The sequence below is a fragment of the Diospyros lotus genome, chromosome 9 (genome assembly GCF_014633365.1).
Source record: "Diospyros lotus cultivar Yz01 chromosome 9, ASM1463336v1, whole genome shotgun sequence".
NCBI classification, from domain to species: domain Eukaryota; kingdom Viridiplantae; phylum Streptophyta; class Magnoliopsida; order Ericales; family Ebenaceae; genus Diospyros; species Diospyros lotus.
Window position 1 is genome coordinate 26,557,373 of NC_068346.1, and position 27,154 is coordinate 26,584,526.

At 37.4% G+C, this 27,154-nt stretch overlaps 1 protein-coding gene across 3 annotated transcripts in view; it reads left to right on the forward strand.

Moving 5' to 3' along the window:
• Nucleotides 1-2,743: 2,743 nt before the first annotated feature.
• LOC127809843 (uncharacterized) overlaps nt 2,744-27,154 on the forward strand; it is a 161,663-nt gene continuing 137,252 nt past the window's right edge. Inside the window, exons 1-5 of one of the 3 annotated variants that reach the window (XM_052348977.1) lie at nt 2,744-3,007; nt 15,725-15,806; nt 18,063-18,181; nt 23,867-23,962; nt 24,103-24,150. In XM_052348977.1, coding sequence (XP_052204937.1) covers nt 2,993-3,007; nt 15,725-15,806; nt 18,063-18,181; nt 23,867-23,962; nt 24,103-24,150 — 360 coding nt within the window. In that variant the 5' untranslated portion in view covers nt 2,744-2,992. The remainder of the gene's footprint in view (nt 3,008-15,724; nt 15,807-18,062; nt 18,182-23,866; nt 23,963-24,102; nt 24,151-27,154) is intronic. The other 2 variants (XM_052348978.1, XM_052348979.1) reach the window with 2 other exon arrangements.

Consider the following 27,154-nt stretch of genomic DNA (forward strand, 5'->3'; position numbering starts at 1 on the left):
AAAACTACATATATCTTTTGTAAAATCTTGTTTAAACATTTGTGTATTTATTTGACAGATAGTGTAACTAAGAGATTCATCTCTTATATTATCTCTTTTGAATTCATTATTATACGTTTCCTAGTTATTGTGTTAAAAGGCCTACTTGAGTATAAATAGGAGGTTACAAATTCATAACAATGTTGATAAAGGGCCAACTTGGTAAAGTAGGAGATTATAGTGGATTTTAAAATCTCAAGTGAGGAGTTAGAGTAGTGGAGTAGGCTGAGTTGAGTTGAACCACTCTAAATCTTTGTGTCCCTTACATTCTTGGTTTTTTTATTTTCTAGCTTACATTTCATTGTTTTGTTATTTATCTTTGAAAACCTTCACAAAAATTTAAAATTCATAAATACCCAATTCACCCTCCTTTTTGGATATGAGGTTCCATTGATTACACAAAACTAACATAACAAACCAACTCAAGTGATCATTTTCCCCTATACACAAGATATTTTTTTTATTTTTCTTCTCTTCCTTTTGTTTTTTTCTTTACTTCCATCTTTTTCTCTTTTTATTCTGTCATGTTTGATTAAGCCTAACAAAAAATTACTTATTGATAGTTGTTTGCATTGGGGGGAAAAGTCTTATTACATATTTCTCCTTTTCTCTTTATACACACGTACATCTAGTTCAACACTTTTCCGGTGGTTTTTCTCTCTTACTCTATATACTTATTATTAGTAGTCTCTTTCTCACATATTTGTTGGAATACTCGTATAGCAGTGTAGGTAAATTTAAAAAAAATTTACACATCAGACATACACAATGGAAGTCATAAATACACACCATACACAACTTAAGTATTTAAGCAACTTGAGATTTCATCATATGAAAGACAATAAATAACATACCCGTTGCCTGATGTTAAGTGGGTGTAAAAACTGTTTCTATGCCAAGACCAATTCCACTTCAAGTCATGGTAGGCCTAGTTTCTCCACACCTAGCAGCTACCCAGTACCACGTCACAGTCTTCGTCCAATGCTAGATAGATAACGTTGATTCATCAACACTTGTGTGTCTTATCGGACTCTCTGGAATTTTTTGCATGCGTAACTTTTACATTCTATGAATTTTTTTTAGAAACATAATATAAGCAAAAACAAAGGACAGAATTTCCAATTTCATGCCACGTGTAACCCACTAGGCTTGTTTGTGGTAGTGGTGGGAGTCGACTGAAAGCCTCAGGGAATCAATTGTCGTTGCAGTCAACTTTACAACTGTTTCTAGAATAAACTGCAACCTGATCCACTAACAATTAGCAAACCATAACTGACCATTAACTTTTAATGAACTGTTATCATTAACATTTAATGATCTATCCAAAACCATCATTATCTCTTAATGATGTTTGAGACACAACAAATTCATAATGTTGATACTAAGTGTGACACTCTATGGTTTGTGACTTTCTAGGTTCACAATCCACTAGAAAATAGATAACATTAAAACCCATTTAACACCTGCCGAAACGCTTCGACCCATCACAAAAAAATCTCTCTATATTCTGGTGACGATCTTAAAGATCTTGGAAAATGCCTAGTAGTGGTCCATGACAATATAAAAGGGAATGAAGTCTAACTTCAAGTGAATCTATTACAGTTGACGATTACTATGTACTATAATCCTTCTGTCACCTAACGTCTCGATTGAGTGAGAGTCATAAAATAATAAACTCATAAACTATAGCTCAAGGTATATGTGACATAATATGGCTCGAGAAGTTTATGGAAGATTTGTAGGTGCCTATAACTATCCCTACAAGGCTATATTATGATAGCAAATCAACTATCAGTATAGTGAATAACCTAGTCCAACATGACCAGATAAAATATATAAGAATCGATCAGTATTTCATTAAATAGGAAATTGAATATGGTGGAGTCAATCTACATATATCCTTACAAGTTTACAAGAAACTGATATTATTACTAAAATCATAACCAAACTATTAAGGTTGAAATACTATGACATATACTCAAGAGAGGGGTGAATTGAATAATTTAAAAATTTAGTTTAAAACTTGAAATTCTTTTGATGGAAAATAAAAATTCAATGCAAGTAGAATATTAAAATGCTAGCAATGATAAACAAATCAAATAACACAAATAAAAGAAGAATACAAAAAATTTATAATGGTTCGACTTAAATCCATTAAACTTTTCATTTTTTGCCACTTAAATAATTTTTTTTATCTACGTATATAATTTGTTCATATATATATATAGAACCCCTAAGTTACTTGACTTTTGATTGGAAGTTGTTAATTTCAACGATGGGTTCCAAACTTGGCGTATATTTTTTAACAGAAAGGGAGTAGAGAAAAGAGAAGACGTTTTGAAACTTTTAAAAAATTAATTATTATTATTTTACGATAAAAAGTCATGTGTGGTGTGATAATTAATTTTGAAAGAAGTCAGTACTATTTTTTAAAATTATAAAATTGGTTGGATTAGTGTAGGCGAACGTCGTGAATGGTTTATGAAATATACTTATATTTTTATTAAAAACATTTCCACTCCATAACAGACAGCTATACTGCTAAATTAAAAACAAAGGGGCATTTCTGAAAATGACTAAATCAAAACGGGGTTCATACGGAATTTAACCAAAACATCGAATCAAACCGGCCGACAAGAGTAGGAACCATGCGATGCGACAAAAGCATTTTCCAGGCCGGACCCTATTCTATTCATTTCATTCACCAGAATCTGCCTTCCCATTCCCATATATAGGAGCTCTCCCTCTCCGTGCTCTCTTCATTTCTCTCCAATTCTTTCCCAACTCTGCTTCTTCTGATATTTCTACACACAGCAATCGCTACTAGGGCTTCCGCCAGGCCTACGATCCTCCGATCATTTCATTTCTCGATGGCCGTTCTCGGACTTCGATCACCAATCTGAAACGACGATAGCAAGCCAGGAGCGGATCACGAGACCTCGATTCCACCATCATGTTCGAGGCGCACGTATGGGATGCTGTTCCTAGATTTGATTGCGTTACGCGCTATTTTTTTCGGAGTTTTGTTTCTTTAATATTGGGTGATCATTTCACCAATGTTCCGCTCTCCGTTATTTGTTTTCTAGTCCATGCATCATTGGCATTGTTGGGACTTCGTTCTGTTGTTTTGGAAATATGCTGTATAAATTGGCTTGTTTACCTGATGGCTTGCATCTTATAGGTTTTCATCACTTTTGGATGGCTAAATGAGGGAAGATTATGCTTTAAATTAGAGAGATTATGGATTTTTAGTCATTATTCGTGTCACTCAAGTAATTTTAGAGTTGAAAAACTTGCAGTTTTCATTTGATAGAATTGAAATGCTACACTTTTTCTCATATATGTTCTATTTCTCTTGTTGGTTGTCTTGTGAACTGGATGGGTGGTGGGGGTTGGATTCAAGTAGGATACGTTGTTATGAATTGCTATGATATTGAAGAACTGAGTTCGGAAACTTAAGATGAAAAATAACAAGGACTTGGCTGCGAGTTGCAGGTTTTTTGTGTTTCAGAGGGTTATTCATTTGGTTGTCTTAAGGTTTTCTGCTTTTTGTTGCTCCCAAGAGGGCAGGAGGTGGTGAGTGAGCTTTATTTAGGGTGGAAGCAACTGGAAAGTTAAATGATAAGAATTAACAATTCAAACACAACAATAACAAGAAGACAAGCAACGATAAAAGAATTGGACAGCAGGGATGGCTAAACTAGGAATGGTCTCAAAAGCAAATCAAATTCCATACCTTATTAACCCCAATAACATTTTTGATATTGCCAACAAGTTAGGTTCCTTGCTATAAGATTGATAGCATGCACAAACATATACGCTGAAGTGCCATGAGATTAATATCAGTAATAACTCTGTTAAGCATTTGATCAACCACATTTTTAGAAGCATTTTTGCTACTCTTTGCTGTATCAGTCATGATAGTCTTACTTGCTTTCCTTTAGTTAAGCCAACTTTGAACTAAGTCTATAGTCGGTCCTAAAACTAATATCATCTAGATAAATCGAGGTGATCAAGATATGTTCAGATCCATGCTTTACAAATAAGGTTTTTGAGCATTACCTCTAGTAAAACTAGACTTGAGGGGGAAGGCTTAAGTCTATTCTCCTATCTTGAGCAACTTTTTTAATTCATAAGAGGCCCTTTTAAGTTTATATATGTCACGACCCTAGGGGTATTAGAGAGGCAAAGCTGTAATTGAGTTGCAATTGTTGTTAGGAGATATTTTGTAATTTGGTTAGCTGCACATGGGAGCTATGTTGTGTTTGCCTAGAGTTTATGCGGTAGAAGATTAGTAAAGTATTGAAGATTCATTGGCTGGAAGATTAGAAAAATTAGGGTTAAAATACCCATAGTTCTGAAAGGCGTGAGGCGCAGCGAGACGCAAAGGGTCCTGGAGCCTGAGGTGCGAGGCGCGCCTTTGCGAAGTGAGGCGCACATTTTAGGAAAAAAAACTCAAAATCTTGGATTCAAGTAGGATACGTTGTTATGAATTGCTATGATATTGAAGAACTGAGTTCAGAAACTTAAGATGAAAAATAACTAGGACTTGGCTGCGAGTTGCAGATTTTTTGTGTTTCAGAGGGTTATTCATTTGGTTGTCTACCTTTTCTGCTTTTTGTTGCTCCCAAGAGGGCAGGAGGTGGTGAGTGAGCTTTATTTAGGGTGGAAGCAATTGGAAAGTTAAATGATAAGAATTAACAATTCAAACACAACAATAGCAAGAAGACAAGCAACAATAAAAGAATTGGATAGCAGGGATGGCTAAACTAGGAATGGTCTCAAAAGCGAATCAAATTCCATACCTTATTAACCCCAATAACATTTTTGATATTGCCAACAAGTTAGGTTCCTTGTTATAAGATTGATAGCATGCACAAACACATACGCTAAATTGCCACGAGATTAATATCAGTAATAACTCTGTAAAGCGTTTGATCAACCACATTCTTAGAAGCATTTTTGCTACCCTTTGTTGTATCAGTCATGATAGTCTTACTTGCTTTCCTTTAGTCAAGCCAACTCTGAACTGAGTCTATAGTCGGTCCTAAAACTAATATCATCTAGATAAATCGAGGTGATCAAGATATGTTCAGATCCATGCTTTACAAATAAGGTTTTTGAGCATTACCTCTAGTAAAACTAGACTTGAGGGGGAAGGCTTAAGTCTATTCTCCTATCTTGAGCAACTTTTTTAATTCATGAGAGGCCCTTTTAAGTTTATATGTGTGACGACCCTAGGGGTATTAGAGGGGCAAAGCTATAATTGAGTTGCAATTGTTGTTAGGAGATATTTTGTAATTTGGTTAGCTGGACATGGGAGCTATGTTGTGTTTGCCTAGAGTTTATGCGGTAGAAGATTAGTAAAGTATTGAAGATTCATTGGCTGGAAGATTAGAAAAATTAGGGTTAAAATTCCCATAGTTTTGAAAGGCACGAGGCGCAGCGAGACGCAAAGGATCCTGGAGCATGAGGCGCGAGGCGCGTCTTTGCGAAGCGAGGTGCACCTTTTAGAAAAAAAATTCAAAATCTTGTAAAATCATAAAAAACTATCAAATTATCAATAATAACACATGCATATCATTAATGATTCATTATCTTCAAATTCTAAACTAACATCATCAAAGTTGATTCATTCATTATGCAAATTCTAAACTAGAAACATCATCAAAGTTTAAACTTAAAGTCTCAAATTCAAACAAGTACCAATTATCATGCAAAGTTCTAAACAAACATATAAACACTACAAGTCCACAATCAATAAAGAAGTTTTAATCAATCATCATCAAGGAGATAATCAACATCAAGGTCAATATCTTCATCATCCCCTTCAATCACTCCTTCATCATCTAACGGTGCCATATTTCGCTCAGCCCTGTTATTCTTCTTCTTTTGTATATACTCTCCAATCTCTTGTTTTACTGATGGAGGACATTTTGAACAAGTTTTAGTACTCTCCACAATCAATAAACACTACAAGTCCACAATCAAGAAAATGTTTTTATTTTGAAAAATGCTATTTTTCTAAGTCTGGAAGATTAGCGCATTATAAGGAGACATATAAGAAAATGTTTTCATTTTGAAAAACTATCTTTCGGTATTTTGATAGCTAATATTCATTGTTGTTAAAATGATTTTTAATAAATTTTTCAAGAAATAGTAGGTATGTATTTTGGGGGTGGTAAAATCGCTAAATCCTGAGTTTGTACTAAAACCAAAATTCTTTTTTCTTATTGTTATGGATTTTGATTTTTTAGATATTTTTATTGAATCCAAATGGGGGTACTTTCTTATTTACATTTATGTATTAAAGTAAATGGAAAGTAAAATATAAACAACAACAACAACAACATATCCAGCCTTTATCCCACTATGTGGGGTCGGCTACATGAATTCTAGACTTCCATGTATTTCTGTCTTTTGTCATATCCTCATTTAGATCCATATATTTCATATCAAATTTTAATGTCTCTCCCAAAGTCTTCTTGGGTCTACCTCTACCTCTTTTTGTGACTAATTGTTCCATTTCATCAACTCTCCTCACAGGAGCGTCTCTTAGTCTCCTTCTCACATGACCAAACCATCTTAGTCTAGTTTCTCTCATCTTCTCCTCGATTGGCACTACTCCTACCTTATTACGAATAACTTCATTTCTAATTTTATCCTTTCTTGTATGTCCGCACATCCATCTTAACATCCTCATCTCCGCTACACTCGTCTTTTGCTCATGCTGGTATTTGACTGCCCAACATTCTGAGCCATACAGCAAGACTGGTCTTATAACTGTCCTATAAAATTTTCCTTTCAATTTTAATGGGATTTTACCATCACATAACACCCCCGATGCATTTCTCCATTTTAGCCAACCTGCCTTAATTCTATGTGCGACATCCTCGTGGATTTCTCCATCTTTTTGAATCACTGATCCCAAATATCGAAAATGGTCTTTTCTTTGTAAGATTTGGTCTTCTTATTATAACATCATCCACTCTTGCATTTTTACTAAATTTGCATTCCATATATTCTGTTTTCTTTTTACTTAATTTAAATCCTTTAGATTCTAAATTGTTTCTCCACAACTCAAGCTTAGTGTTCACTCCTTCTTTTGTTTCATCCACCAACACTATGTCGTCTGCAAATAGTATACACCATGGCACATCTGTCTGAATATCTTTAGTGAGTTCATCCATTACTAGGGCAAATAAGTATGGACTTAGTGCAGAACCTTGATGCAGTCCTATTGTAGTTGTAAATGGTTCAGTATCCCCTCCGCATGTTCTGACCCTTGTCTCTACACCATGATACATGTCCTTAAGGGCTTGTATATCGGCTATTTTGACTCCTTTCTTCTCTAAAATCCTCCATAATACTTCTCTAGGGACCCTATCATAGGCCTTTTCTAGATCTATAAACACCATATGTAGGTCCTTCTGATGATCTCGATACCTTTCCATTAGACGCCTCAGTAAATATATAGCTTCCATTGTTGACCTACCAAGCATGAAACCAAACTGATTTTCTGACACCTTTGTTTCATTTCTGAGCCTCTGCTCTATTACTCTCTCCCAGAGTTTCATGGTATGGCTCATTAACTTAATTCCTTTATAATTTTCACAGTTTTGAACATCTCCTTTGTTCTTATATATAGGAACCAAAGTACTCTTCCTCCACTCATCTGGCATCTTTTTTGATTTAAGGATGGTGTTAAATAGTTGCGTTAGCCAGGAGATGCCGTCTTCTCCCATGCATTTCCATGCTTCTATTGGTATATTATCTGGTCCCACTGCCTTATGATTTTTCATTTTGTTTAATGCTTGCCGTATTTCATTTGAACTTATGTGTCGATAGAATGTGTAGCTCACATTCCCTTCGGAGTTACTAAGATGTCCCAACCTAACTCTTGTGTCACCACCATCTTTGAATAATTTTGTGAAATACTCCTTTCATCTCTCCTTAATCGCTCCCTCATTTACTAAAACATTTTGATTGTCATCTTTTATGCATTTCACTTGATTTAAATCCCGTGTTTTTCTTTCTCTTGCTTTAGCTAATTTATATATATCCCTTTCTCCATCTTTTGTATCAAGTCGTTTATATAGATTCTCATATGCTTTTGACCTTATTTCACTAACAACTCTTTTTGCTTCTTTATAATTTTTTTGATTTTCTTTATTGTTGCATTGATATACCGCCTTATAGCAAGTTTTCTTATTTTTAATTTTCAATTGTACCTCTTCATTCCACCACCAAGACTCCTTAAGGTTAGGGGCTCTACCATTTGTCTCTACAAGGACTACCTTTGCCGTGTTTCTCAGAGCATTAGCCATTTCTTTCCACATTTGGTTTGTCTGTCTTTTTCCATTCCATTCCCTTCTACCCCTTAATTTTTCTTTGAAGATTAGTTGTTTCTCCCATTTTAAATTCCACCACCTGATTCTTGGATTTTGTTTTATGTAATTTTTTCTCTTCCAATTTCTTACTTGGACGTCAAGTACTAGAAGTCTATGTTGAGTAGTCAAACACTCTCGCGGTATCACCTTACAATTCCTACAACATAACCGATCCTCTTGTCTCATGAGGAAGTAATCTATTTGGGTGCTTGAGGTGATATTTTTATATGTGATTAAGTGTTCGTCCCATTTTTTGAACCTAGTATTGGTTATAATGAGCCCATATGCTATAGCAAAATCTAGGATAGATTTACCTTCATTATTAATTTTCCCGAATCCATACCCTCCGTGTACCTCTCTATATCCGTTTCAGTCTCTACCCACGTGCCCATTTAAGTCACCTCCTATAATCACTTTCTCTCCTCTTGGTATCATTTGTATGAGTCCCTCTAGGTCCTCCCAGAATTTTGCTTTTATCTCATCACCTAACCCCGCTTGTGGTGCATATGTACTAAAGATATTCATAGTCATTCTTTCTGAACTAATCTTTACCATAATAATCATATCCCCTATTCTCTTTACATCCACTACCTCATCTGTTAAGCTTTTATCCATAATAATCCCCACTCCATTTTTCGCTCGATCAGTTCCTGTGTACCATATTTTATATCCAACTTCTGATAAAGTTTTTGCTTTTTTCCCTACCAATCTCGTCTCTTGAAGGCACATAATATTAATTTTTCTCCTAATCATCACATCCAATCTCGTCTCTTGAAGGCACATAATATTAATTTTTCTCCTAATCATCACATCCACCACTTCCATAGTTTTGCCTGTTAATGTTCCTATGTTCCATGACCCAATCCTTAATCTATGATTTTGTTTTTGGCCTTGACTTTGGATTTGATTTTGTTTTTGGCCTTGACTTTGAATTTGATTTTGTTTTTTATTTTGATTTTGGTTTTGGTTTTGATTTTGATTTCGGTTTTGATTTTGATTTTGGACTAGCTTCTTTACCCACATCCGTCCAAGCAAATGTGGAAACCCTTGCTCATTTATCACTACACCCGGGCGCCGATGCAGCGGCCCTAGCTCACTTGTCACTACACGGGGGCAGTGTAGCGCGTCGCTATAAAGGGTTACGCCCACGCCCAAATGATTTTTCATAATTTGTCTAGAGTTCATATTTTGGATCCGACTAAGTTTTACATTGGCTGTCGGCTACCTAACACAACCCTCCTCCTTTATCCGGGCTTGGGACCGGCAGTGGATAACATCTCCAGGCGGAGTTGGGAAAGTAAAATATAAATAAAAGAAAATGTGGACATTTACTTAAACTAAAGAAATGTAAATATGTTGTAATGTATACATGCTAGAATTGAGAAGAGGGGAGGAATTGGGCTGCCTAGGTTTTAATTAAACCCAAGTTTCATAAATAGGTTTCATGAGGCGCACCTCTCGCCTCGGCGCCTCACCGTGCAAGGCGAGCGCCTCACTGAAATCGCCTCGCCTCGGCGCTGAACTAGCGCCTTAAGGCGCCTTGCGTTTAGGCGCGCCTTTAACAACTATGAAAATACCAAGTGTAATTCCTTAGTAATTTACATAGTTCTAAAAGGCGCAATGCGTAGTGATGCGTAAAGGGTCTTGGAGCCTGAGGCGCGAGGCACACGGTGCACAAGGCGAGGCGCACCTTTTAGAAAAAAAACTCAAAATCTTGTAAAATTATAAAAAACTACCAAATTATCAATAATAATACATGCATATCATTACTGATTCATTATCTTCAAATTCTAAACTAACAACATCAAAGTTGATTCATTCATCATGCAAATTCTAAACTAAAAACATCATCAAAATTCAAACTTAAAGTCTCAAACTCAAACAAGTACCAATCACCATCCAAAGTTCTAAACAAACATATAAACACTACAAGTCCACAATCAAGAAAATGTTTTCATTTTGAAAAATGCTATTTTTCTAAGTCTGGAAGATTGGCGCATTATAAGGAGACATATAAGAAAATGTTTTCATTTTAAAAAACTATCTCTCGGTATTTTGATAGCTAATATTCATTGTTGTTAAAATGATTTTTAATGAATTTTTCAATAAATAGTAGGTATGTATTTTGAGAGGTGGTAAAATCACTAAATCTCAAGTTTGTATTAAAATCAAAATTCTATTTTTTTATTATTATGGATTTTGATTTTTTAGATATTTTTATTGAATCTAAATGGGGGTACTTTCTTATTTACATTTATGTATTAAAGTAAATGGAAGGTAAAATATAAATAAAAGAAAATGTTGACATTTACTTGAACTAAATAAATGTAAATATGTTGTAATGTATGTAATGTATACATGCTGGAACCGAGAAGAGGGGAGGAATTGGGCTGCCCAGGTTTTAATTAAAACTAAGTTTCGTGAGGCGCGCCTCTTGCCTCGACGCCTCACCGTGCAAGGCGAGGGCCTCGCTGAAATTGCCTCGCCTTGGCCTAGGCGAGGCGCTGAAATGGCGCCTTGCGCCTAGGTGCGCCTTTAACAACTATGGTAATTTAGAGGGCCTAATTGTAATATCCCAATAGTAGTTAGTTATATTGGGATGTCCACCCTTTCTATAAATAAAAGGGCATGAGAGGTAGTCGAGGATTCATTCTGAGAGAGCTTCTAAAATCGTCTATGATCGAGTGCTGGTCTTTCATTCTTGAGAAGAGAAAGATTGAGTTTAGTCTCGTGTATTTTTGGGAGAATGTGTGTGTGTACTCGGGGATATAGATGAGGGCTTAGAGGCTTGATATACTAATCGGTTTCATCCTAATAAAAGGCTGCTCTGTGTGGGTGTTGACTGCTGGATGTAGGTTTGCCATTCCAAACCAGGATAAATCTCGACTCTTTTGTTGGTTTGTTTTATCTTTCTGCAATTTCAATATTCATCCTGTTTTGTCTGTTTTCTTAATTGGTTTCAAAGTTCTGTGAGTGTGTAAGAATTTGAGAAGGAATTCTCTTCGAGTTGGTCTTCGTTTGATAGTCCTAACTTTAACAAGCTATTATTCTAGAATATGCTTCAGATAAGTTGTTAGTTGATGCCTATAAAAGGCTACTTGTAGGAGGATGGATGGAGTGTTGATGAATGAATTGTGATTCTATTCTTTCTCCCTTAATTCTCCTAACTCTCACTCGTTCCTTCTTCTTTTCTCCCTCAATTATCTCCGTTTGGTTCTATTTCTCCCTCTAATTCTTCTCTATTCCTCTCTGAACCCCAGTCAAACCCTAGGGTTGTGACATTTGGTATCAAACCGAGGCGATCCTCGGCTTTGATTCCGGCAAATTCTAGAAAACAATTTCGGATCAAGGAAGCTGTTTAGGCGATCCATAGCTGGTCATTTCTTGGTTGTGACTTAGACTTTTCCGGTTGTCATTTCGACGATGTTCAATTGGGAATTCTAATAGCAGATTTTGGATGAGCAAGCGATTCTCGAACCAAAATCTTTGAGACGCAAAGTAGAGGTAATTGTAAGCCACGATAGACGATGATTGGTGATTGGGTGAGACGAGAGCGAGCAAGCAAGTCCAATGATTGGCTTGAATTTTGAAGGCAGACTCAGAGGTGAGCCAATTGTTCCTCGGCTGGAACTCAGGTGGTCATTGGCCTGAGACAAAATTCGGGCGAATGAATTGAACACCAATCCGATCGGAAACATCAACCAATTGAGTTGGGAAGCATACTGATTAAAGAAGGCAAAACTAACCCAGGCAACTTCAATTGTGATTCTGGAGCGATTGGGTTTGAGTCTAGGTCGCTGAGTCGGTGATCCTCAATCATCGAAGGCAACGAAGAGTCAATGGTGATTTTTGGTTTGACAGTGATCCTTAATGGTGATTCTTGGTTTGACTGGAAGGCAACGAAGAGTTGGAGGTCCATGATCACTGAATTGCGATTGAGGCGAGTCGATTTGAAGGAATTAGGGACAGATCTTTCCTGTTGAAACCATCAAAATTTATGGAACAATCTCTTGAAACAGGCTCGGAATTTGAAAGCGAGTATCGAAAACGGATGCAACAAGTGATTTGTGAGGCGCTAATTTGAGTTGATTCCTTTGAGGATTGCAACAGAGCAGTCCGTGGCCTTTGACTTCTTCTGCTTCGATTGTTTGAGGTCTCGCATTGAAGGCAGGAGCAAATCTATCGCCTACTAGTTTAATTCGATTGGAAATCAGTTCGGTAGCTTAGCTGTAATTCTAATTAGACTTTAAAGGCCGACCCTGATTTAGGTGGGTGTTAGCGGCCATTCTGGAAGCAGGTGGTAGGCTCGTGGCTGGAATTTCGGCTGTTGAAATGGATAGCAACGATATCTAGAGGTTGTTTCTTTACTATTAGTTGAGACAGCGTTGAGTGATTTTCAACGAGCTAGATTAGCTTCGATCGAACGAGGAGGTGAAGCTGAACAAAGCCAACTTTGGCTCAGAATTGAAGATGACGTAGGCCGAAAGAGTTCTGACGGGATACTGAGTTGAATTTGAAGGCAAATCAGAGGGCATGGTGGAAGTGGATATTGAGCAATCGTTGGACAATCGATAGTGCAATCCAGGAAGAGGACTTGGATTAGAAGCGCTGAAATTCATATCTAGGTCGCTGCAAGTGACTAAGGTGATTCAGTAGAGCTCATTCCGGCAATCCTCGGTTCTGGAATTGGATTGAAGGCTTGTTGATTCATGGCCATGGTAGAGGGAAGATTGGAAACCAAGACAAACAATCTAGTAATTGGTGTCAAGCAGCTCCAAGTGGAGGCAAGTTGCTATCAAGCAGAATGCACCGCAACAAGAAAAACAATCATAGAAGAATGCGTTGTGACAGTAAAAGGAATCAAGGACCTCAGGGGACAACTGGATGACTTTTTGGTCCTATTTTCACATAAATTTCATGTTAGTATTCCAGTTGAATGTTTTTCTAAAGAATATTCTGCTTCCTTAATTCAGATTGGATATGAGAGTTGCAACGAAAAGCATGGGCTACAGCGTAAAGGTTATACTAAGAGTGGCCAACAAATTGGAGGTATTCCTAAGGCTGCTGGATGATGCAGTGGAGGAAAACTTGGGACGAGGAGTTGGGGGAACTCACTCCACACCCTTGGGCCCGCGGATGGACATTCCCACATTTGAAAGAGATAGGCCTCGATGGTGGATCAGGAGGTGCGGGCGGATGTTCTATCAATACCGGGTGACAGAAAGAGAGAAGGTTAATATGGTTGTAGCCTATTTAGATGATGTAGCTAAGGATTGGTTCCAGAAGTGGTGTAGAGGGAGGGTGGAATGGAGCTGTCCAGAGTTTGTAAGTGACTTGTGTACCCGGTTTGGAGAGAGGACCAAAACTGATGTTATCAATGGAGCTTGGCCTGTTAATCAAGAAGTGCAGGAAGTTGATGTAGTAGTAGTGGAAGAGGAAGATAGTGCGCATGCAGCTGATGAGAAGTATGAGGCTGATGAGGTCCTAAGAATGGGAATGGTAGCTGCAAAGAATGAGGAAAAACGTGAATTGAATCAGGCAATTCAAAATGACAAGAAAGAAAAGGCAATTGCTGAAGAAGAGATTGAGGTTCTACTAGATGAAAAATCTGCTGAAAGTGTGCCTTTGGTGTACTCCAGCAATTAGAAAGTAAAAGTCTCTCCACTTGAGGAGGTCTATTGAAGATGAGGAAAGAGAAGAGGTTGTGAAGCAGGGAGGGACATGACTGCATCGACATTGGAGTTTGAAGATTGTAGGTCTGTTGTCTGTGAAAGCATAGACCCTCAAAAATCTGACAATGGTGAGGGATTTGGTGCTTTAATTAAAGTGGATGACCAATGGAATACAGGTCAAGGTTGGTTGGAGATTGATGGAGGATGCTTGCGCTTGGAAGAAATTTCTGTTGAGCGAAACGAGTCTCTTGCTGTTTTATTTGTTCCTATTTCAGCTGGAGAACTGCAGCATCCAATCAGATTTTGGCCTGCAGAGAAGTTTGAATTCCTTTCTAGGATTGGAAATGATATGGTTGCAGGACTGACAGCTCAATTGGAACCATTTTCAATGGCAATAGGGAAGAGGGAGATGGCTGGACTTGGTGTTGCTGCAAATCAGAGTATTGTTACTGTTGAGAAAAAATAAAAGAGAAAGCAAAAGAAAAGGGCAATACGAGATAAGAACAAGAAAAGGTGAAGAAGAAACCAGTGGGTGAAGATGGGCATTGGATGAAGAGTTGATATAGGGTGTTTGACTGACAGAAAACAGCAGGAAAAGAGTTGATATTAGCTGAATGTATTTCCTCATTATTTTTAGGTTCTGCCAGTTTTTGATTAGTAGAAACAGATGACACTAAGCAGTATGCTATTGGCTCTCAGGTTTCACTACCTTATTATTAGTCAGCTTTACAAGTTTTGGCAAGGAGGGAAAAAAAATTTCCTTCATGTGTCTTGTAATTTAATATTTTCTATTGTTATGTTGGATGTTGATAGAACTCACTCTTTTGGATTGAATTCAATACTAGAACAGTAGAAAAATCAGTGTTTACAAGGATTACAGCAATTGCTAGGATGAGTATAAGCAAAAAAAACAACCAATCGGCCTATTCGAGAGGGCCTTCTCTCTTCCTACGACAATTGTCCACATTTTTCCTGCCTTCTCTCTCCTTTCCCCTCGCCTTATATACATTCTCTTCATCCCATTGCAGCCACGTGAAAGAATATTCTTCCCCTAACCAACTTTGGACTCTTCTGCCCCTTAGTCAATTTCCTTGGCTACCCTTGATATCCCCCCCTGATTTCCCCCCCTCCTTTTACGTCTCTAATAGGTATGAATAATGGGGGTCCTAACAGATGTATTAAAAAATTGATGCAAGCTAATGAAAACATTGTTCTTATGCATTTCCTGTTTGTATAGTAGTTTAAAAATGAACCACTAACTCTTTTACTTTAGAGAATGAATTCATAAGTTTTAATAATTGTATGAAATGCTGATAACAGCTAAAGTGTTGTCAGTGACTATAATTTTTGAAACTTTGGTGGTCAGAACATAGAAAATCTTTGTGAAATCTCTCATCTGTTTTATTTCAAACTAAGCCAATTCAGGTAACTTGCATTGCTGTCCCTAAATGTGCTAAAACCTGTACACAACTATATTTTTAAAGATTTCTTTGACTAGCCTGCACAGATCTATGAATGAAGGCTGTTTTTATTGGTTATATGCTTTCTCAGAAGTATGTTTGGAAGAAATAATTCCTAAAACATGAAATGTAGGCAGCAATTTGAGAGTTGACATGATTGTAGGTTGTGCATTTGCTTCGAAAATATTTGGGTGAATATGTCCATGGACTTTCAGCAGAAGCTTTAAGAATCAGCGTCTGGAAAGGTTTGTTAATTTGAAATTTGTTTTCCCAGTTTATTATCCTGTCAATTGAGTTTAGTGATTCACCTTACGCTATTTTTCTGTGGAAACATCCTGCAGTTTGAAATCCACTGTAAAGATTCTTGCAGTTCAGAAATGTTGACATAGGATAAAAGATATGTTATTTGATGTGCTGTAACGATTTTGGAAAAAATGATGCCTTTTAAGAAAACTTTTAACTTGAAGGCAGGCTTATTTTGGTCCAATTTTTGTTTCCTATTTAATGAATTAGATTCATTGATCAATCATTGTGGGAATTCATAGTTTAAGCCATGGTTAGACCAGGAGTTATTCTTTGTAAGAAACCTTAGCTACATAATTCTGTCTTTTGCATCTGTATATGGTTTCCAAGTTCAGTTATTTGGTTGAATGTTCTGATTTTATCTTATTGTTCTACTGTAAAGGATAATTTCTGCTGTATCTTTTGAAACCTTTTGTTGATTTGGAATGATAGATTTTCTTCTTCTTGATTTTTCTGTCAAAAAAGGCTATCAGGATGCTGATCTCTAATCCATACTCTCGTTAGTTTCCTCTGATGGTGAACTGATAGGCTTCTGTAATTTTCTTAATCAACGATTATCTTGTTCAAAATGGTTTACTTGATATCCACTAATTCTTTCTGCTTATTGTAATATCCTTAAGGTCTATTTTGGTCTAGTAATGGAAAAGAATGCCATAAATTGTTATCCAGTCTCCAACAAAAATGAGTTTTATGGAACCGATGTTTATGGGCTTATAATTTTTTTATTTTATATGAAATGAGAATGAACAAAATGGACTAACAACACAGTGAATAAGAACTAGGAAGATAAGATATTATGTACAATAACTCTATCTGTCCAAGAGATGCCCCTTCATTGGAAGACCTGGGTACTATTTTAATCTTTCTATATTAAGCAGGTGGATCTCCATAATAGCCTATGGTGCTATGAAGTAATAGAGTGGTTATTCATCCCTTAACTAAAATTCAAATAACCCATTGATCATCAAACCTCTTTGATTCCCTTCTAGAGTGCTATATATAACATCTTCATTACATACCCTGCATTAACTGGTTTTTGTAGCTGGGAAATGGTTTTGCCTTAGTGATCTTGGAATGCTTTGCCTATTCTGACAAGTTCCCCTGGGGCAGGGTTTTGGGGGGGGGGGGGGGGGGGGAGGGATGGGCAATTTCCCTCCCCCTCAATTTTAGCAATTTCCTACTAGCTTGGATTTTTCAAATTATTTCCTTATGTTCCAAAAATTCATATTTTAGCTTAAATTGTCAAAAATTTTCATTCAAACTTCATTTTTGGTTAATTAAACCGCAAAAGAAAAATTTTTGCCACTCCTTTCCTAAAAGTTTGAGGTCAAAATTAGAAAAATGCCGTAATGGGTCAAAAAGACCAAAATGCTTCTTCTCAGGGTTTTTTTTTTTTTTATATTTTGTTCCCAACTGTCCAAAGTTTCCAAAATGCCATTGTGTATTAAAAATTAGAATCTCACACAACCCTATTGTCTTGAACATTATTATTATTATTTTAGGATTTTGAATTGCTTTAGCAATTATGACCCCCTTTAGCCCATGTCGTGCTGGCTTTCATGACTTGTCCTTTGGGCATTTGAACTTCCAATTTATGACCTGATGTGTAAGACATCTGGGATGTATGACCATAATTTTGGGGTTGATTCTTAGGTCAAGCTTATTTTCATGTCACATTGCTGTGATTATTAAATTGTATTGTTATTTCTATCTTTTCTTTTCTTCCTCTTCTTTTTTTTTTTTTTTTTTTTGAGCTTACCATATACTTGAATAACCTGTAACCTTTTGCTTAAAAAATTTCTTTTTTGTATCATCATCACCATCATTAACTGCACCTTATCCTAAAATGTTAGGATCGACAGCATGGCATTTATAATGTTAATTGACTTTAAAAAGTTACATTGACAGTACAAATCCATGCTGAAGAACAATGTGACAAAATTTCATTTTTGTATCATGTTTTAAATTTATCTCATGTAAAGGGAAGCCGTAAAGGAAAAGTAAGTTCTTGCAATATTGAAATGCCTCTTCTGTATATATTCAGTGGGCTTAGTGATCTGGCCTTACTTTCTTAGTTGGACTTTGACACTATTGCTTGTATAATTTTGTTGAAGATGTTTTACTTGTTTATGAGCTAGAATCCATGTAGCTTACTCAACTAGTGGGAGTAAGGCTTGATATTTTGTTATATGTTTTAGCCCTTTTTCTTTCAGGCGATGTAATTCTCAAAGATCTAAAATTGAAGGCAGAGGCGCTAAATTCGTTAAAACTTCCTGTGACAGTCAAAGCTGGATTTGTTGGTACTATAACATTAAAGGTACCTTGTGTTTTTAAGTTTGAATGGGTTTTTTTGTTTTGTTTTGTTTTGTTTTTTTTTTTTTTTTTATAGTTGGTGGATTATCATATGCAAGGAGTACTTAATTGTGAGAATTCTTGATCATGAGGTCTCAATGAACTCGCTAAAGTATGAACTATCGTAATGTCCTTCATTCTTGCTATTTTTGTCCAAAAGCTTCTAAGAAGTTGCATTAATACCCCAAACTTTGAAATAACTTCACTTAGGCCCAAAAACCTGTGAGATTGTATTATCACCCTACAATTTACTATCAAGACTTTAATGAAATAATTCATTGTGAGCCTAATTTAATGACATTCTTTTGGACTTAGTTCTCCAAAAACTAGATTTTTCACCAAATAATTTCTCCAATAATCTCTTAAATGTTTGGGGTATTACAGTATGGTCATAGATAGATTGAGTGATTGGCGAGCTACGACCTACATAGCTGAACCCACTTGGTGGGATATAAAGATTTGGTATGTTGTTATTGTTGGTATTTTGGTAAGGTAGGCAAATTTCTTGTTTTTTAGATTCTCCTATGATTTTGTGCTTTGAGAAGGTGTTATGAATTCTAAACCATATAAGTTCTTTTATTTTGAGATAGGTGGCGGCACTCAAGTTTGCTACTTGCTTTCCTTGATATAACTGTATAGGTTCACTTATTTTGAGATGGGCATTGGTACTTGAGTTTGCTTCTTGCTTTGATAATTGGTGCGAGCATAGATTAGTGTGTGATTAGTTTCTAGATCTTTATAGTCTAGCTAGTATAGTGACATTGTAGTTAGTCAGTGGTTTTTTGCTTCTCTGGCTCTTTTGTTTAATTCTTGTAATTTAGGCTTAATATACATGATTGGCTAACTCATTGAGAACTTCATCTAACATGTTCTTTGTTTTTATTTATCAGTTTGATGGAGGGGGTGGGAGGAGGGGAGGGGATAGCTAGTGTGTCTTTCATTATTTAGAGGATCCTGTTTTGTTCTATTGAGCTTTGTATGACAACTAACTAGGGTACAATGTTTCCTTGAAAATTTTTTTGGATGTCAAAATCTCCTCCAAGAGTGGCTTTATTTATTTCTGATGCCTCCCCGTGCGCTTTTCTTCTTAAAACCTGAGAAGTGAAGTCTAATAGTGGTCAATTGGTGCTTTTTGGGGTAGAGGGTTAGGGAGTTGGTTGATTATTTAATTTTACATTCTAAAATCTCCTCCTTGACCCATTCAGGTACTAGAGCTGATATTGACTAACACTGACCCCTTTCTTCCTTTCTCGATAAGGCATCAACCACCACATTTTCCTTCCCCTTGCAGTATAAAATCGTGTAATCTAGTCCCATTAGCTTTGAAACCCCCTTCCTTTGCAACTGAGTGTGCAATCTTTGTTGTGATAGGAATTGTAAACTCTCATGGTCTACCTTGATTATGAAGGGACTGCTCTCTAAATAGTGTCTCTATTTCTCAATAGCCCCCAATACCGCCATAAGCTATTTATCATAAACACTTAGCCCGAGATGCCTTGGGGTCAAGGCTTGGCTGATGTAAGCCCGCCAGGGGTCTTCCCTCTTGCATCAACACAACCCCTATTCTACTTTCACACGCATCAGTCTCCACAACAAAAGGTTTAGAGAAGTCTAGTAGGGCTAATATTGGGGCTTGTGTCATGGCCCTTTTTAGTGCTAAGAAGGCTGCCTTAGCTTGGGGATTCCATAGGAAGTTGTGCTTCTTGAGGAGTTCTGTTAGTGATTTACTAATTAGTCCATTGTGTTGTATAAACTTTCGGTAGTAGCCTGTCAAACCTAGGAACCCCCTTAGCTTTTCACTGTTTGTGGTCTAGGCCACTCCACCATTGCTGTGACCTTACTGGGATCAGTTTTCACCCCATCCCCAGAAATAATATGGCCCAAGTATTCAACCTCCTTTTCAGCAAAAGTACACTTTGATAGCTTAACATAGAATTTATTAGAATTAAGGACCTTAAAGGTGGTTTTGAGGTTCTTTAGGTGTTGTTCATAGTTGGGGTTGTATATGAGGATGTCATCACAGAATACTAAGATGAACTTTCTCAGGTAAGGTTGAAAGATTTGGTTCATTAATGCTTGAAAGGTGGTTGGGGCATTTATGAGTCTAAAGGATACAACAACAACAACAACATATCCGGCCTTTATCCCACTATGTGGGGTCGGCTACATGAATTTGAGACTTTTATGTGGATTACGCCCCAACAAATACTTTGTCTAGAATTCATATTTGGATCCGACTAGTTTTTACGCTGGCTATCGGTTACCTAACGCAACGCTCTTCCTTTATTCGGGGTTGGGACCGGCAGTGAATAACATCCCCTGACGGAGTAATGATGAAATGAAGTTTCAACACCATCTTCATATGGAGAAGTTTCATGAGATGGTGGTGAATGAAGATAATTGATATAGTTGTGTTCTATCACTTAGTTGACATGGTGAAACCAAAAAGTACAATATGGAAACACAAATTTATGAGTCTAAAGGGTATCACAACAAATTCATAAAGCCCTTGGTGTGTACGGAAGATTGTCTTTGGGACATCAGATAGTTTCATCTAGATTTGGCCATATCTGAATCTTAGGTCTAGCTTGGAAAAGATTTTGGCCCCAGATAGCTCATCTAATAAGTCATCAATGAGGGGTATAGAAAACTTGTTCTTGATGGTGTTGGAATTGAATTGATGGTATTCAACACAAAACCTCCAGGTTTCATCATGTTTTTAAGAAGTAAAATTGGGGATGCAAATGAGTTTTGGCTAGGTTGGATGATTGAGGTAGATAACATACTGGATATTTGCTTCTCTATCTCAACTTTTTGTATAGGGGAATATCGGTGTCAATGAGGAAGCAACCAATCTTGTCTTTATTCTTGGACAAGATTGGACCAGCAGTGATTGGGTTTGATTGACAGTGATTGGTATTAGTTTCCTAAACCAAGGATGTATAGGGGAATATCGGTGTCAATGAGGAAGCAACCAATCTTGTCCTTATTCTTGAATAAGATTAGACTAGCAGTGATTAGGTTTGATTGACAGTGATTGGTATTAATTTCCTAAACCAAGGATGTACCTTCTAGAAGATACATTGCTGTATCTTTGTTGTATCCTAAGTTTCCTAATTAGATTTGGAAACTTTCTTATTTCTGTTTCTTAGAAACTTCCTAATTTGGTAGGAGGTCTTGTATATATTTTTTATCTAACCCTTCAAGGGAAATAAGATTGTGAAGCCATTTTTCATGTTTTTCTTGACAATCAGTAAGTTGAGATGGTTATTGGGGTGGAGTGGGGTTTTAGGCATATGGAGTGGTCCAAGGCTCTTTGTGGTGGTAGGGAATTAGGCTTGACAAATAGGTCCTTGAATTCTTATAAAAGTACGTATAAGCTATCAAGAAGTGGTACCTTAGTGGAGGATTGAAGCATGGCTAGGCAACCATCTGTTTGTTGATCCTCCCTTGTCTCCTCTACTTCCGGTTCATTCCATTCCAAGGCTTGAATGGAATACATTTGAGCAATTTGCCCCCCTTTACTCTGTATTAATCTTTGTAATTTCCTTCCCTTGATCAATTTGCATTTTCCCTGCTCCATACTGCCCATAAGAGTAAGCTTTGTATTTCCCATCTCCACAGTGACTTCTAATTTGTTGAAGTCAAATGTTAGGGGATTGATTGTCTTCATCCAGTCAACTCCTAACACAATGTCACATCCTTCCAACTCCAAAATCCTCAAGTCAGCTTGAAATTCATGCCGTGCGTCATCCATCTGAATCCTGCACACTTATAATGACTATACATCTTGCTTCCATTGGCCACAGTCACGGACAAGGGAGTGGTGGCTATCATCCTACATCTTAGTTTTGTGGTAGTAGCTTTATTCAAGAAACTATGGGTGCTGCCACTATCTATCAACACCATCAACTTCTTCTTACCAACCTGCCCTTGCACTTTGATAATCTTTCCTGTTGGCCCCCCTCTAAGAGCATGGAAAGAGATCTCCCCCCTTTCTTGCCCTTGCTCCTTCTCAATGGTGGTGTTTGCCACTTCTTGCTTCTCTTTTTCTTCTTCTCCTTCTACAAAGCCTTTAGCCTTATCATATTCCTCTCCTTCCATATTCAATAGTTGCCTTCTACATTGGTGGCTGGGCTGTACTTATCCCCACATCTGTAACACAATCCCATCAACATCCTTTGCTCCATTGTAGTAGCCCTATTGATTAGGGGTTTCCTTTAGGACCACTAGAAGCCACTCTGGCCACTAAGGCTTGGGAGTTTCCTCCAGTAGGATGGCTGACAAGTGGAATGGGCCTTAGCACAGTTTTGTTCTTCTTGAAAATAGCTTCCAATGTCAACTCCTATATCCTAGCTTTTTTTGCCACCTGCCTTAGCATAGTAGGCATCGTCATTTTAACCATGGACCTCAATTCTTCCTTAAGGCCACTAATAAAGCTAAACACAAAGTACTGATCAGTAAAGGAAGGTTGAGCATTCCACATCAGTGCTCCTAACTCCTCAAACTTCTCCTGATATTCAGTAATTGACCCCTCTTGTTTGAGTTTGTTAAACTTCTCAATTACATCAGACATATTTCTTTTCCCAAAATGTTTACATAGCTCCCCCGCGAAATCAATCCACCTTGCTTCCATTCCCCATTCCCCTAGATTTGGACCACCCTTGGAACCATGAATTAGCTGTATCATTCAGATAGGCTGTAGCAAGGGTGATCCTTTGGTGTTCCGCTATACTGTAAAACTGAAAGAATCTCTCACCCCTATGAATCCAGCATTGAGGTTTGGATCCTTCAAATAGAGGTATCTCCAACCTCGGCATAGGGCCCTGATTGTATCTAGGAGAATTGAATTCTCTTACCTAATCAACTGGTTCCTCATAAGGCGAATTTCCCACCTCTGTCACTCGTTGGGGTCGGGGGACGATGCCTTGGCCCACTATACTAGAATTGGGGACTGATCTGGGAGGGAATTTTGGTGGTAACCAGAATTGAGGGAACGAAGATAGCATACAAAACCTGCTATTGATCCGTTGTCCAGATTGTTCCATCATCTCCCTATGCCTTGCCAATTCCCTCTGTACACCTTCCCTAGAGGCCACCATATCCTCCCGCATTTCATCACGGATCGCCCTCACCTTTTCTCTGCTTTGGGATACCGCTTCATGCGTTTGTGACATACCAAACTCCAGAGCTTCCTTGCGATTCTCCAATTGCTTCAATCTGGTTCCCTCCACCATCCGTTCCACCGTCTACACTCTTTGGTCACAATTCTCGTTCCACCGATCTACTCTGTCGAGATCACACCCGCCTTACACCGGAATCACAGCCGAGAATGCTCAGCTTTGATACCAAAATGTTAAGTCTCTCGAACGAGACTTGAATTGACAGAGAATCAGAAGGATTGAGAAAGAGAGTTTTGGATGGAGAGTTGAAAGAGAATTGAGAGAGAGAAGAGAATTTAGGAGGGAAAGAGTTTTCTCATTCACAACATAAACTCCCATCCTCATAACTGTGGGGAACAATCAAGCAACTAACTACTGCAAGTGGCCTGCTGCTATTACAAAAATTTCAAAATTATCCTTTGGGTTGTAACAATAAATTATTTGGTTTATTCTTTTTGGTCATAATAGCTTTAAACTTGTTTACACAGGTACCATGGAAAAGTCTTGGCAAAGAACCTGTGATTGTGCTGATTGATCGTGTTTTTGTTCTTGCTCATCCTGCTACTGATGGAAGGTCTCTTAGGGTAGGAAGTAAACATTTTAATACTACTTTAGTTTCTTAGTATTGTTAATATCATTAGCAATTGTCAAGTAATTGTTTCAGTTAATGTTCTGTGGTATTCAAACAGCTTAATACACTAATTTTACTCATTTCTTGTTATAGGAAGAGGATCGGGAAAGACTTTTTGAAGCTAAACTTCAACAGATTGAGGTGCAGTTGTACTCCTAATTTCTATACTTCTGGGATTAACTAGTAAAATTTCTGCCTTAGTTTATCATGACATGTTACAATGTTCCAGTTGGAAAATTGTGTTTTTCAGTATCGCCCATTTGGTTGATTGCATTCTCAATAATTTGTTGACTGAAAAGTTCTATGATTAATTGAGCCATTTTTGAGTCACAGTAAGTTTACCAAATAAATGACTAGGCAAGACCAAGTGTTTAACAGTCTGAAACAGTAGCACATGTCATAGGTTTAAAGATAGGTTAGTGTCATGATTTATCAGCATTTTTTGTGAACTTTTAAAGAAATTATATAGATATCAAAGAAATTGAGATTCTCAAGATCGATTGCACATGCTGCTACATAGCAAAGTGCATACTGAAGCTAGTATATCGATTATTGTTGATAAATTTTGTCAATGAAGGATTACATAATACTTGTTAGTGGTTGTATTACTTCTAGCATTGTTACCATTCTTTTGTACTCTTTATGCTGCAGTGATTTTTCCATATAAATGATTAGGCTTGAAAATTTGCTTAGCTGTCTTAAATATTAGCATGTTCCTTAGGAGTGAGGTAATTTCATGATTGATCAACTTATATGCCCATCCGTGAGAACTGAGAAACTTAAATGGATATATGGGCTGCCGATGATCAGAGTATCAATGGTTTCTCATTAATATTTTCAAAGAACAATCATGATATCTTTATCCCTTGTTCAGTTTCCAAGTTTTCCTTTCTTTTCTCTATTACATTATTCCTTTTTTTGTCTATGTTCTTCTACTCGTTAATGAAATTATAAAGGTAAAGCATTGTGCAAGGAGGCTGCTAGTGTGCTGAGCTAGCTGAGTGTGCATTTTGTGCTAAGAGGTTCTCTGCTGTTAGAATTTACTGGTTCAATTGTGTGTCAGGACTTAGCTAGTTAATTTTATTTTTAATTTTAGCAGATTGTATTATTTTGCAGAAGAGTAGTTATTGCCTTTATTTTCAGATTATTGTCATTTATGGAGTAATTTAGGAGCAGTCACCTGTAGTGGAGTGGTAATTGTTGTGGTTAGCTTTTATATAAAGCTATAATCACATGGTTGAGTATCATTATGTTGTTATGAATTAAAAGATCCTCCTTTTCTCTACATTTCTCCCTTACTTTCTCTCGGATTCTCCCTATTTCTCCTTCATTTCTCTCTCTGTTTCTTCCCCATTCTGTCTGTTTCTCCCCCATTTCTATCTCCATTTCTCCTATTCTTTCGATTATATCTTAGAAGTAAACCTTGGTAGGGCTAGGGTTCTGACAAATTGGTATCAGAGCAGTCTGGTTCTTGGCTGGATCTAGGCATTTCCGACTGGACTTTTGAATGTGAGCAGGACAATCTTATTTCTGGAAGAAGATCAGAGGCATATACTGATTTTTGGAAGAAGATCAGTTGCAGTTACAATTTCTGGAAGATCAAAAGCAGTTACCAAATTACTGGAAGCAATTACAGACGCTGTCAGAGTGAATTGAAAGGAATTGGACTGAGGAAATGGCAGAAGGGGCCCACACGAAGCAGATGGAGGCTAGGTTGGGTGCCTTGGATTTGGATTTGTGGCAAACTTAGGAAGAATTGAGTCGTTGCCGTGAGGAGAACATTGCCACCGGAGAAGCTGTGTAGTCACTGGAGAAAGAGATTGCAAATGTCTGCCAGAGGTTGGATGGACTTCTAAAGATGTTTTCTAAGATGCCTCAGGCCAGCCAGCCTGCTGGAGGACTTCCCTCCAAGAACCGGGTTGGAGCCAATCTTGACAAGATCAGGTATCCCTTCTCATGCTTCTATGTCGCAGCAAGTTGAGGGAAGACCTGAACTAGATCAGGCAGTGTAGGTAAGGGGATTTTATCCAAATCACCAACACACCTATGCCTAGGCAGGAAATCCTTATGTTTGAAGGTGTTAAACCTAGGTGGTGGGTTTGGAGGTGTGAAAGATTTTTCCAACATTACATTGTGGTTGAAAATCAGAAAATAAACCTTGCAACAGCCCTACTTCAATGACATAGCTGATGGATGGTTTTAGGGTTGGAACAGGGTGAGGGTTGAGACAAATTAGACAGAATTTGTAGAAGGCTCTTGTTTAAGGTTTGGCAAGAAATCTATGATAATAAGTTGAAGTAGGAAGGGGTCAGTGATAGAGTACCAAGTCCGTTTTGAAGAACTGACATCTTTAATGATGAATGCACATCCTACCTTGATTGAGCATTATTTTGTCTCTAGCTTCATCAGTGGATTAAATGATGAATTAAGGCCAATTGTTAAGATGATGCAGCCTGCAACTGCCAAGTAGGCTGCTTAGAAGGCAAGATTACAAGAATTGGCTTTGGAAGCACTCCTCAAAAGACACCAAATCCTAGCGGAAATTCAACCTTCGACAGGCTAGCAGTTGGAAGGGAATTTGGGAACTGCAACACTGGGATCGAATCCTAGGGTTAATACTGCAGTCAAATCCCTTTATATGGATCAGAGCTGACAACTAGGGTTGTGCTACAGGTATGGTGACAAATTCTGTCCAGGCGACCAGTGCAAAAGCCAATTACTATATATGAACGGAGTAGATGAAGGGATAGGAGAAGAATGGAAAGATGTTGCAGGGATCGGATAAAGAAGTGAGGCTAGCTGCTGAGATTTCTTGAGGACAAGAAATCTTTTGAGGGGGTTGGGAGTGTCATGACTGAGCTAGTTAATTTTATTTTTAATTTTAGCTGATTGTATTATTTTGTAGAAGAGTAGTTATTGCCTTTATTTTCAGATTATTATCAGTTATGGAGTAATTTGGGAGCACTTACCTGTAGTGGAGGAGTGGTAACTGCTGTGGTTAGCTTTTATATAAAGCTATAACCACCTGACTGACTATCATTATGTTGTTATGAACTAAAAGATTTTCCTTTTCTCTGCAATTCTCCCTTACTTTCTCTCAGATTTTCCTTGTTTCTCCTTCATTTCTTTTCTCTCTGTTTCTTCC